This window comes from Armigeres subalbatus, chromosome 1 (assembly GCF_024139115.2).
Source record: "Armigeres subalbatus isolate Guangzhou_Male chromosome 1, GZ_Asu_2, whole genome shotgun sequence".
In the NCBI taxonomy this organism is placed as follows: Eukaryota; Metazoa; Arthropoda; class Insecta; order Diptera; family Culicidae; genus Armigeres; species Armigeres subalbatus.
In genome coordinates this window covers 36,313,228-36,326,916 of record NC_085139.1, presented here as the reverse complement: position 1 = coordinate 36,326,916, position 13,689 = coordinate 36,313,228, and the positions used below count along the sequence as shown (strand labels likewise).

The following is a 13,689-nucleotide window of genomic DNA, read 5'->3' as shown; positions in this document are numbered from 1 at the left end:
TTCCTCCAGGACTTCCTTCGGAAATTATTTCAGGAAAACCAAGAAATTGCTTTGGGAATTGTTAATCAAATTAAATCGAAACCGTTATTTTTAGAACAATTCTGGCTATTTAAGTACAAGGAGAGTGAAGGAAAAGTTCAATTTGGTAGGTCACGTACCCCATCGTGCTCCAGGTTCAGAAGCCAAGTTACCATTATTGCTTTCTGTAACCAATAAGATCTTGGGTGATCTAACATTTAACACGCCAATGCGGGTAAAAGTGACAGAGATAGAAGCAATCAAATCTAAGGTATAACAGTTATTTAATTAATGCCTGATAGGTTGCCATGGTTCGGCAGATGCAAACGATCTGCATACTGTGATTTTTGTGTTCGCTAATCATCGGCGTGAAATACGAAATTCGGCGGCGTCGAGCCAACCGGCGTATGGCGCGCCGCCGACACCTTGACCGGCGTCGGCGTACGTCAATAAGTGTCGGCGGCGGCGGCGTGGCGCGTCGGCGCACAGGTCTAGTTCATAGTTTGCAAGTGGTTTCTGAACTTAAAATAAAAAAAATCTCACAATTTTGATTCGAATAAAACAATATTTGTAATATTTGCTTCGCTGAAAAAGAATCTTTACTTTACCCCACTTCCGAAATGATAAGTCTAACAAAAGGCTGCGAGCGTTATCACATAATAAGAGAGCTAAGCTAACAGGAATTATGAAATTAATTACCGTGCTAGTACTGGAGAGATATCCCAGCGTCCGGATGTCGATGATATCCATGTCCATTCTGGAAACCGTCCGCCGGCTGGAAAATAAGCGAAATCTTTCACTAATCCGCACAGTTCAACTCGCCCAATCCAATGATTCCGTACCAGCTGTTGTTGATGATGATGGTGATGATGTGAAAGCTCACCCAAAGTTGATGCGAACCCTGTTCGTTCGTTTGCCTTCACAAAAAAAGTTTTCGCACTTTTCCTTTAGGATTTTTTCCAACACACAAAGACCAAACTTCACCGGGTGCTACCCGCCCGGGCTAGTGAAGCGAAAAAAATGCACCCAAACAAAGTGCCAGTTACACAACTTGAGCCAATCTTCCGCACTGTCGAACGCACACAAAAGCGTCCATCGTCGGGAGCTTTAGCATCCAGACAAAGCCACAACCATCCCTGCTGCGGTTCGTTCGCTTGGGAAGCCGCCAAACTTCGTTTTCACTCAAAAACTTTCCCACTCTGGTGATGCTGATGATGATCGTTATCACTTCGAGTTCTTCCGGCTGGGCTGCGAGGGTGTTGATGGTCCGTCAAAGTTGTCGACAGCGGAATCCATTTCTCAAACAAGCTTCCTCGCTTATTCTTCTTTTTCGTTTCGTATCTTCATCTTACTGTGCAACGTGAAGATTCAGCATTCTCGAGCGCACCGAGCACACTGCATTTGAGAAGAATTCCTTCAATTAAAACTTCCCGGGAAAAGTCGTCACTCAGTGAAATACTGAAATGGGCAAACGGTTGCTGCACCGAGTTTCTTCGCTTTGATTCGGTAAAGAATTGCACAATTGCTATTTTCTGATGCGATTGATTCGGTATTGTTGCACTCGAGATGCTGCAGATGGGGAACTTTTTGTCCCAATGCAGTCGAATTAAGTCAAGATGGGAATGACTCTGCGATGGAATGACTTGTGTGGTATTGCTTTGACAAGTTTTGTTACAAGTTGACGATTCTATTTGGTATGTGTGGCTAAGAATTTATTTTTATAAAAGTTGTCTTTTAGATCTATGTCTGCCAGTAAAACGTTTGATGGAGCATAGCGTTCGTCTGAAAAGAGAATAAATGAAATGTTTGAAACTGGATCGACAGATATTTTTCAATATTTGTGAATTCGTTTGCATGGGAGGTAGAATCTTTATTAGTAACTTGAAATGGAATATTGATCAACACGATTGCGTTTTAGTATAAGTAGAGAATAAAACCAAAACAATATTTTGCTATCAAATACAGTTTTATTCAAATATTTTGCTAAATCTGCACCAGAAACATTATTTTGAAAATCTTACCAACAATAAGGAAGGCATCACATGCGAAAAACTATGAAAGCCCAATTCCAACCCAACGTGTGCCTATTTGCCAAGGGGGGGGGAAAGGTCGTTTGGCCGAATGCCACAGGCCGAACAAACCATTAGGCGGAAACCCATCTGGCCGGAAGGGTCATTTGGCCGAAAGGGTGGTTTGGCCGAAAGGGTCATTTGACCGAAAGAGGCATTAGGCCAAAAGGGTCATTAGGCCAAAAGGGACATTTGGCCGAAAGGGACATTTGGCCGAAAGGGTCATTTAGACGAAAGGGTCAATTGGCCGAAAGGGTCATTTAGCCGAAAAGGACATTTGGCCGAAAGGGTCATTTAGCCGAAAGGGTCATTTGGCCGAAAGGGTCATTTGACCAAAAGGGCCATTTGGCTGAATAGGACGTTTGGTAGAATAGATCATTTGGCCGAATAGGTCATTTTTCCGAAAAGGTCATTTGAAAAGGAGAAATAAGGAATGAGAAGAGAGACGTCTCACTTCTCACTCTTCATTTTTCTTTTCTCACTCACCGGCCAAAATAAGTAATGAAAAGTCTCACTACCCACTTCGCACTACTCACTTTCCAAAGTGATAAGTGAGAAATGAGGAATGAGAAATGAGACGTCTCTCTCACTTCTCGCTGTAAAAAGTGAGGAGCGCGATGTGAGTAGTGAGACGTCTCACTTTTTACAGTGAGAAGTGATAGATGAGGAGTGAGAAGTGAGACGTCTCACTTCTTACTCCTCATTTCTCACTTTTCAAATGACTTATTCGGCCAAATGACCTATTCGGCCAAATGTTCTATTCGGCTAAACGGCCCTTTCGGCAAAATGGCCCTTTCAGCCAAACGACCCTTTCGGACAAACGACCCTTTCGGCCAAGTGAGCCTTTCGGTCAAATGATCGTTTTGGCCTAATAATCCTTTAGACCAAATGACCCTTTCGGCCAAACGACCCATTCGGCCAAATGACCAGTTCGGCCAAATGGCCCTTTCGGCCTAATGGATTGTTCGGCCAAATAGTATATTCAGCCAAACAACTTTCGACCTAGTGTCATTCGGCCAAATGGCTTTCCATGTTATCATCCAAGTTTGAACGAGGAACTCTAAGAAAAACTGTGCACTATGGTCAACCGTAAATTTACTGTTGAAGAGCCTCCGAGGGCTTAGGGAGTGTCAATTTTTTTTATTATTTTGCCAGAATATGTATTTTTGGACGAGGGTTCAGAATATTCAAAAATCTAATTTTAGCCAAAACCAATGTTTTGAATTTCAAATTCCGCCTTTTCGGTAAATGTTTGATACCTATGCCGTTCTTTGGCACCACCTTTTCATTAGCCGATACCAAAAAATTATTACAAGTATAATCCACAACTTTTTATCAATCTTTTAGAAAGTAACGCAAAATTTATTTGCTGTTTATTTATACCAATAAATAAATCAACATCACCATGCCCATTAGACTGGCCCAGATTACTATGGGGAGAAAAAAATGTTGTCGAATTCCACGGGGCACCCCCCAGAATTGTGTCTTTGGGTGAGAAAATCAATCTCTGAAAATTTCAGCTCAATCGCTTGTTGCATAAGCTGGCGCATTTGATTTGAAGTTTGTATGGGGATTACAGCCAAAATGTATAGGAAAATACACCTCCGTCACTCATTCGATCTGGAAATTGGTTCTGATTGCTCGATTCACCTCATAATTGCAAAAACGGCAGTAGGTATGCTACAGAACAATTTCACAGAACATTGCATGATGATTAAATGAAGTTTTATATAATTTTCGGCTGAATTATTAGGAGCTGATTTGTGTATTTTTGGGTTTTTTTGATCGAATCGCATCAGCCGAAACCCATATAAAAGTTTATTTAATCATCATACAATGTTCTGTGAAATTGTTCTGTAGCATACCAACTGCCGTTTTTGTAATTCTGAGGCCAATCGAGCAATCAGAACCAATTTCCAGATCGAATGAGTGACGGAGGTGTATTTTCCTATACATTTTGGCTGAAATCCCCATACAAACTTCAAATCCAATGCGCCAGCTTATGCAACAAGCGATTGAGCTGAAATTTTCAGAGATTGATTTTCTCCCAAAGACACAATCCTGAGGGGTGCCCCGTGGAATTAGACAACTTTTTGTTTCCTGGGCCAGTCTAATGCCCATGTCCCAACCTTGCCTTTACCATGCCCCAGCCACACCACAGCCCTACATTTTGAGAACATCTTCACAAAGTGTTCACGAAAAACTTAAATTCAATACAATGTTTATAAAACTAATTTATAGAGACATATTCGATCAGACGGCGGGATGCGAACAAGAAAGCTTGCGTCGAGAGGACGGACACAAGTTTGATATGGACGGCTCGTGATGAGAAACACACAAAAATGGCAATGTATGCTTTCGTAGGAGCTCGGTTGCATACAAGTGACTTAATATAGACTAGTCCACAACCCAAGTCCAGCCTAGTTGGTGTTACACGAGAGGTTGGCAAATCGGCGATGCACTACTGAATGAGGATCGGCTCATTACGGAAACATTGGAGACATTTGTGATAAGTTTGGCGTACTAGATTCCGGCCACCAATAATCCAAAATCTTTGGTGGATTGTGGCTCGCATGATGTGCGGGCCAACGTGCACCAGATTTCGGTGTAATTCTTTGGCCAGAACAATGGGAAGTGGATGTTTGACTAGCAGCGCTATCGGATGTTCCACTTCAATGGGTATCGAAGCATTACTGAGGCGTCCTCCGACTTGGATGAGTCCATCATGGTGGATGACTGGTTTTAGCCACTTCAATGGTGAAGACGACGGTTTATGTTGTTTCAAGGCAAGATCTGCGGTTTCGCCAGGGAACATGTATTGTTGCGCAAGACGGCATAAAGCGACATCTGCATCACGCAAGTCTCCAGTAGTGAGGAACTCGAACGGCTGCGGCTTCTTCTTCTTCTTGGAAATTACATGCAATGCTCGGAAATATCTTCACCAATGGGCAACAGCACGGCAATAGCTCTTCGATGAACTTAGGATCGGAAGCGTTGATCATTACCATGGCACCTTGCTTCAAGCTTCGGGTAAAATGTAGGGATCGACGGTTAAATGTCTATTTGCGACCAATTAGATGGCGGAAGCGATAGCCATGGCAAACCATTCCACCAAAACGAACGCGAACAGTTTGAAAGCTCGGTGGGGCTGAGACCTTTAGAAAGGAGTTGCAGACTCCGGGAACGTGTCTCCAGGAATTCACATCGGTAGATGCTTGGATTGTGGACACCCTGTTGGCTACAAATGTTTTTCAGTGGGTTGACAGGATTGCAGCCAGTTAAGGATGTTCAAAGCATAGACTGGCAACTTTGATGCAACTTTGCACCTTCTTGTAGCGTTTGGTTGACAGGACCACTTTGATAGCGGGGCAACTTTAGACTTCGACGTCAGTAGTCTCGCTTGTATTCCGTAGGAAGACTCGCAACGAAAACGTACCGTAGGCCTTTTCCGATGCATCGGAGAAGAAATGTAGTTGGATTAGGGTGGCTCAAAAAACACTTTTTCAAATTTTTTGATGGGCCGCTCTCTTATTCAGTTCTATTTGATGCCCTGATGCTCTGGACAAAATTTCAGCCAAATCGGCCAACGTTTGGGCAGTGCTAAACTCGTTGGAAGTTTATATGGAAAAATGTATGCAGAAACATCCAAAAACAGTGATTTGCAGTTGGAAGGCACAATTTACGATCGAGAATAATGATACTCATTCAGTTTTTGTAGAATTAAATACAGAATGTTATGCTGAAAACCGCGAGAAGATTAGAGTTTATTAGGCAAAGATATTAGCATTTTACTGGAGTATTGTAGGGGTGAATTTATTTCTTTTCAAAGGTAAAAGAAACGAAATTTGCTCAAACCCCACTTCAGAGAAATGCTAATAACTTAGCCGGGCAAACTCTAATCTTTTCGCGGTTTTCAGCATAACATTCTGTATAAAATTCTTCAAGATCTGAAAGAGTATCATGGTTCTTGATCGTAAGTTGTGCCGTCCAACTGCAATTCACTGTTTTTGGATGTTTCTGCATACATTTTTGCATATAAACTTCCAACGAGTTTAGCACTGCCCAAACGTTGACCGATTTGGCTGAAATTTTGTCCAGAGCATCAGGGCATCAAATAGAACTAAATAAGAGGGCGGCCCATCAAAAAAATTGAAAAAAGTTTTTCCCATACTAATTTGAGCCACCCTAATTGGATATACACAGCGTTGGTCAGGAACACACACCTTGAAATCTGGATATTTGAAAGCACTTCGAGCGTACTATGGCAGGCTTTCCACTCAGATTCCACTGGAGATGTGGGGATAGTGGACGATCCCACTAGTAGAAATGTCCTTCGACTGTGTGCAATGCCCATAGACGCTGCATAAAAAGCTTGGATACGACGATGGCAGGTCCACTGAACCCTGCTGGATCGAATATCACAGCAATGTATGACATAATCTTCCTCTTAGTGAGAACAGTTGTTGGTAACGGAAGCTGCACTTTAAATCGTAGCATGTCCCAGACTAATCCGAGAACGGAAACGGAATGCTCGTCCTGCAGATCGTGAAACAGTTTAATAGCTTGGTCTTCTTCGGGAACATCGGCTAAAACTTCAGGGACGTTAAATACCCATTTCTTTAACGAGAACCCTGCCGCTGAGAGCATAGCGGAAACTTGCTTGGGTCAGCAGCTTGCGGATGGGTTTGAAGTTCGTATGTTGCGAGCGGCTAATCTGGACTGGAGCGCCAGAGAATTCTTTGGAATGGACGGTCTTCTTGGTGTAGCAAAACTTGCCGATACATCTTCTCACAGTCGGCTACGATGGCGATTTAGTGGGTGCGGAAACGCATGACTATCGACAGCTGATCCTCTTGAACGACTGGTCCAACTAACTGCATGTCGTTCACCGAAATGCCAGACGTGGTCTTACACGAAGCGTCGAATACTGCACGGACCTTGGTGGATATAATCGAGGCATTAAACACTGGGTGATGCGGAAGATAACAGTGCGGATTGGCCTCCAGCTCCCAGAATCGTTGTAGCGCTTGTTCTAGGTTTTGATCGTCAATGATGAGGTGACAAACATGTGGAATGCTTGGGGATTGGATTGAAACTTTCCCAGAAACGGTCCACCCGAATACTGTCTCGATCACCGTTCCACTGGGAAATGTCGACTGTACACGTGTACACGTGCATTGTAGTTGCCAAACTACCACACGGAAGTGTACTGGAGTGTCGGACTCGACCATACCGGTAATACCGACTAAACTCCCTTGGGCTCCACCATCGTTTCCCCCAGGAACTACTTCGCAGTACTACTTCTGGGGGGATGGCAGTACTAAGCGTACTCGCTCATTATTGCTCACACAGGCACTCGTCCCATGCGAGACTGACTTGGGTGCTCGCACACCATTCACTCCATTTGAGTCTTACTTGGATGCTCTCCCGGGCGCTCCGCTGCCATGCCTCGAGGTGTCAATAGCGGTAACTGCCTGGGCCTACAGATATTACGCTACGATACTCCTGCCTCAGCACGAGCAGATCAATCACACCACTGCCGAAGCAGACCACACGCTACCCTGCCGAAGCAGGAACACTCCCTATGCACCACATGTGCACAACTGTAGGTGTGTGGGTACAACCCACTGCTACCCTGCCGCCGAAGCAGCTTCTCCAAAGACCATTCGCTCCATGTGACCCTTTTTCGGGTGCTCACTCTAACACTCCACTGCCATGCCTCGAGGTGTCGATAGGTCCCTCGACTCCTACCTCAGCATGTGCAGTCCATACTCAGACTTCTGCTGCGCTTCGAGGTGACAATAGCGGCGACACGCTATGACACTCCTGCCTCAGCACAACCACAACCTGCCGAAGCAGCTCACGCGCTACCCTACCAAAGTAGGGACACTCCCCAACTCACTCTAACACTCCACTGCCATGCCTCGAGGTGTCGATAGCGGTATGTATGGACAAATCAACGATACTACGCTACGACACTCCTACCTTAGCATGTGCAGTCCATACTCAGACTTCTGCTGCGCTTCGAGGTGACAATAGCGGTGACGCGCTATGACACTCCTGCCTCAGCACAAACAGATCACTCACTCCCTGCCGAAGCAGCTCACGCGCTACCCTACCGAAGTAGGGACACTCCCCATGCCAATTGGCACTCCCTGGGCTTGTGCTTTTGAAGCGGCATACAGTCGCTTTGATAGAGTCTGATTACGGGCACTTGTGGTTTTTTGGGAGGGATTTTAGCAGAGCCCACTGCTAAATCCCACCACGCCCTAGGCAGTTCTCCCTGACTCGCAGACAGCTGGGGAGGGGTCGTCAAGCCCTTGGACATGGTCCATGCTGTCCCTGCTGTCCCTGCTGCCCCCTGCCCCCTGGATGCCGAGTCTAGTAGTGCTCGTGTGTAATGCTTTTTACCATTCTGGTCGAGGACCAAAAGGTCAACCGTTTCTAGCAGTAGTGTCCTGCGGCTCGAATGGACCGACAGACTCATTTGAGGGTTTTGGTTACGATGTCTTGTCAGTTCTACGGCGGTGGACGTGGATGGAATCGGTTGTTGGATTGGCTGCTGGGGCGTTATTGCTGGGGTGGACGAAACCTTGGGAAGTGCATCATGGTGCAACGGTTAATGGTGCTTGTCATGCCAAGTGCGACACGTAAACTTTGATGTATAGCTCCTCGCTATGTGTCCAAATCTGAAGCAATTCCAGCATAGGTGCTTCTGGGATACCAGTTCACGTCTCTGGGGGACCGACATGTTCGTGAAAACTGGACATAGGAAAAGGAAATGCTTCTCTGAACAAGCAATACACTGCGGGCCACTACTGTACGGCTTGGACACAACAGCGTTAGCTGCCTTATTGAATGGCTTCTTCGGGAAAGGAAATGAACCGGCCACCTTTGCCGACATCGGTTGCTGTGAACGTTGCTGCAGATCTGTGACGAAGGATTTCAGCATTCGAACCCGTTGATAGAGCAAGTCCACCATCCTCTTATAGAAAACGTTGTCTTCGATGCTGGTTGACTCTTCCCAAGCGCGTAGCGTTGTAGAATAAGAGGTTGATTAGAGGTGTGTCCCAATACTGAATTGCTTCAGCTTTGCTAGGGCCTTGACATGACGCTGGTAGTCGTCCACGAGGTTGTGTAGCTCCTGCGAAGATTCACGCTTGAGGACAGGTAGATCAAAAAGATCACGAAAGAGTAGACGCTTCAGGTACCGCATATTATCATATCGCTTCAGCAGCGCGTCCCAAGTCGTCCCGTAGTTATCTGCTTCCACATCTACCGACTCGAATGGCTTTCGAGCTTCTCCCTCAAGCGATTGCAACAAATATTGCAGCTTAGCAACCGTTGGGATGTCCGCATTAGAATGTACCATGGAAGTGAACGTATCTCGAAAAGATAGCCAACGAGAGAAGCCACCGCTGAATTTAGGGAATGTGGGTAAACGGAGGCGGAAAACTGCATGGATTCGATGATCAGGGTGCATTGTGCTGTTCATCAGCCTTTGGTTTTGCTCAGCTGACCGCTTCAACCGTAGAAATCCCTTCGCTTCGCAGTATCGGGTCTCAAAATCTGCTCGTTCACCGAGATGGATGTCCGTCCAGTGTTTACGGTTTATCGTAGCATTCGATGTCGGATTGCACTTTGAGGAATTCCTTGCATATCCGATCCAAGGTCTCCAGACGTACGGGAAATTGGCATATATTCTCCGCTGCATCAAACTTTGCCACGAATTTCTCCACCTGTGCACGCATGATGAAAATTGCTTTGCGTTTCACCACACACTCAGCCAGCATTTTCCCCAATTTCGTTGCCTTTTTCTTAATCGTAAACGGACTCTAAACGGCCGAATAATTCTTCCTGTTGCAATCGTACCACATTACGCGATTGATTTGCCACTCACCACACCTCAGCAAACATGCAATAGAAGGAAGAATATTTGCTTCATTTGGCCTTTGAATTTTTCAAGTTCCCAGGAATTTCCAAAACCCTCGCTGCAAATACACCGTTGCCGCGAATACAATCAGGCCTTCAGAATGGTGGGTTTGGATGCACACAAAGATGGTCAGGCATCCAACAAAATGGGTAGGTTGGAGCCAAAAACCTGCATGACAGCATCCATCACGAAATCTAAATTATAATGGCTTACTCGCCACACCATGAGGTGGAGGGACCTCCCATCCGGTTCCAAGGACCAAATGTAGGGGCCTTCTAGGACCTCTAGGATTCCGTGGGAGGAATAACTTCCACTAGCACAGTGGAGCAGAAAATGCAGCAAATAATTACTCACTTATCCAGCAGAAAACTAATCAATTAGTCGCCACAGCTGCTTGCCAGAATCGTAACCTGTCTTCGATTTACGATTTTCCTCACGGCTTAGCCACATTCGCAATCGAAATTCGCACAATGGAACAGTTCGAATCACTCCGGATCCGAATCAGTCCGGTTTCGGACCAAAAACAGAATTCGTCGCTTTCTTTCTGCAATTTATTGAACCGTATACACCAATTGGGGGAAAAAACACTATATGTCCGACTTTAACGTTCGCCGTCCGTGGTTTATTTTATAATAAACAACGTCACTGTTTGACGTAGGCTGGATTCTACCGATCTTCTCATTCCAATTTCGTGATTCGGATCTGCTGTCGACTACATAACCATTGTGCACGCAGGAGAGTATAATTAATATTTGATCGGTGATCATGATTGATCGTCAGGGTGGAACATACTTTTAAGTTATTTCAGCTGGAAATGGAATTTAAATTTAGTCCAATTTAAATTTAGTCCTTAATCTAGTATTATATACAAATTCCTTCATTACCGTTCCAGCAATGTCAATGGTAAAATTTTATTTGAAGATTGTTCTGCGGGATATTATACTGTTCAAAATTCAAATGGACGAACCAACTTCCAGCCGAAATCCTTCTACAATTGATTTAGTCAGCTGTGTGGCCAATTAGTAACTCATGCTAACTTTGACTCTGATCACCTTCCTGTGACGCACATAGGAGTACGCAGTGTAAAAGCGTGGCCAAAACTATGCTCATCATTTTGTCGGCTGTAAATGCATTCAATTAACAGCCAAAGCGTATTTTTTTGTTTTTATGCTCTTTGTATTAAACTAGTAGTGAAGTATGACCACCGGCGGCGTCAGTTGTTGTTATTAGGTAGAGCACCACTTGGCGTAAGAACGCTGCCTTTGGGAACTACAGCGTGCTTGCGACGAGTGGTGTCCTTCTCTGACTCTGTCATTGAGTATGATTTTTATGTTAATTTTCATTCTTGGATTAATACTTACTAAGATTTCCGAAGATGTGCTTTGTTTGTTCACTTCGACCATATAAATTTGTCATCGGATAATGTTAAAGTCCCTGGATAATGTATTGATATTACAATCAATGGAGCAGATAAAAAAAATTCGTTGTACTTCAGCCGCTTTATTTCTTAACAACCTTTTACATCCGAAAAATTCGTATGCTTTTCATCAAAGCCTAACTCTTCTTTGAAAGCGAACCATTTTATGAGCTTTGTCGCTAAAATCATAAACATTAATTTTTTTCGCCAAGATTTTCTTGGAAAACTTCACCATATTCAAATAAAAACAACTCACGATTGCGTGAGGATGCGTGAAATGTTATTCATGGAGCTTATTGAGGAAACTCCAATCTTTCCAACGTTGACAATTTTGTTGCTTGATCGGGTTTGGAACCTAATTAAAAGTTTAATTTTGTAAAACATATTATTGTAAAAAAGGTAAAAAAAGCTAGCAATTAATATCATCATTCTGGATCACCTAAAAACAATTTCAGATCGAATCATGCTTGGAAAGGATTTTACATACCCTCATTATTGGTACCTATATTGATTTTCATCATAAAAATCAATAAAAACCTAGAAAAACACGATAAAACATGAACATTTTTACATGGACAGTTGCGATAAAACTAGCATGTAAATTATGGTGAAGTTTTGGCAGCCAGCATTGCTCACAAGTAATCAATATTGATCCAAAAATCCCAGGGCAAGTTAGCCCAAGTAACAATTTCCATGCTTCTTGGATTTATCTAATTCTTATTGCGGACTTATGACAGCAATCACGAAGCTGATTGCTCAGTTTTATTGGCGCTCTTATTGCTATCAATAAACCTCCCATAAATCTGCTGAAAAATGCTTCAAACGTCAAATGCCTATTGACCATATGAACAGATCTATGGTAGTGATGAAGAGCGTAATAAATCCAATTTTCAACGCTCGAATAAAGCTACAATTTTTGGTCATAATGTGGTCAAATGAATTACCCCCATAAGAATGTTTGTATTGCGAAGAGTTTATGACGGTGTTTTATAGAAGCAAAATTTTTCTGATCAACTTCCATGATGGCCATATTGAAAACGGAAAAGCATTTCACAGTCAGTGAAATATATCACTGAAATGCATGATTTAACGAAATTTTCACCGCTTTTTTACAGCTGCCGCAGCCAAATTCCCTTTTTTTCGGGTGGTTTAAAAAGGGTTTCTAAATGCTCTTATAATAGGTTTATAGTGGTTATCTGGAGAGGGCCACTTGGCAATATCTTACTCTTATAGTGGTCATCAGAAGGTTGCCGTGTATTAGTCGGTTTTATTGTTAGATCTTATAAATTGATCTTGAAAACCATTCTTAGAGCGGAATAAAACTTAAAATGTTACTTGGGAGTATTACTATTTGAGAGTATAAAAACGAAAAATAATATGGAGATATCTAAAAATATTGTTTTTGACTTTTGGCCAGGATTTGGACTGAAATACTCCTTAGTATGACGTTTAAAATCTTGCACATAAAACGTATATTGATAAGAATTTTGATGTTGATATCCCTCTCGATACCAAAAGTGATATTGATAATGCTCTCGTATCTTTGACAAATTTAATTGTCGAAGCCACAGGCTTTGCAATTCCTAAATGTGAAATTAAATTATACTTCATTATTATTGACGATGATCTTCCCAAGTAACAATTTCCATGCTTCTTGGATTTATCTAATGCTTATTGCAGACTTATGACAGCAATCACCAAGCTAATTGCTCAGTTTTATTGGCGCTCTTATCGCTATCAATAAACCTCTCATAAATCTGCTGAAAAAAGCTTCAAACTTCAAATGCCCGTTGACCATATGAACAGATCTATGGTTGTGATAAAGAGCGTAATAAATCTAATTCTCAACGCTCGGATAAAGCTCCAATTTTTGGTCTTAATGTGGTCAAATGAATTACCCCCATAAGAATGTTTGCATTGCGAAGAGTTTATGACGATGTTTAAAAAAAGCGAAAATTTTCTGATCAAATTCCATGATGGCCATATTGAAAATGGAAATGCATTTCGAAGTCATTGAAAAATATCACTGAAATTTATGATTAAACGTAATTTTCACCACGTATCATGCCTTTTCTGACAACAAATTTTATTTATTAATGATTCCAGTAAAAGTACTAATCAATTTAGCAGACATATTAGATAATGTGGTAAAAAATATTTTAAAATTTATTTCCCTGAGGTATGTTATATTGCCGGCGCGTGGTGTTCAACCTTATTTTTTCACCAGCTTTGAAAATGAAATCGAACGCGCA

General features: G+C 42.9%; 1 protein-coding gene across 1 annotated transcript in view; it reads right to left on the bottom strand.

Annotated features, from left to right (window-relative positions):
- LOC134224303 (dopamine receptor 1) overlaps positions 1–13,689 on the bottom strand; it is a 727,585-nt gene that overhangs the window by 710,281 nt on the left and 3,615 nt on the right. The window contains exons 2-3 of the mRNA XM_062703640.1: positions 861–1,800; positions 718–793 (exon numbers count right to left, since the gene is read on the bottom strand). Of these exons, the coding sequence (XP_062559624.1) occupies positions 718–774 (57 nt within the window). The 5' untranslated portion in view covers positions 775–793; positions 861–1,800. The remainder of the gene's footprint in view (positions 1–717; positions 794–860; positions 1,801–13,689) is intronic.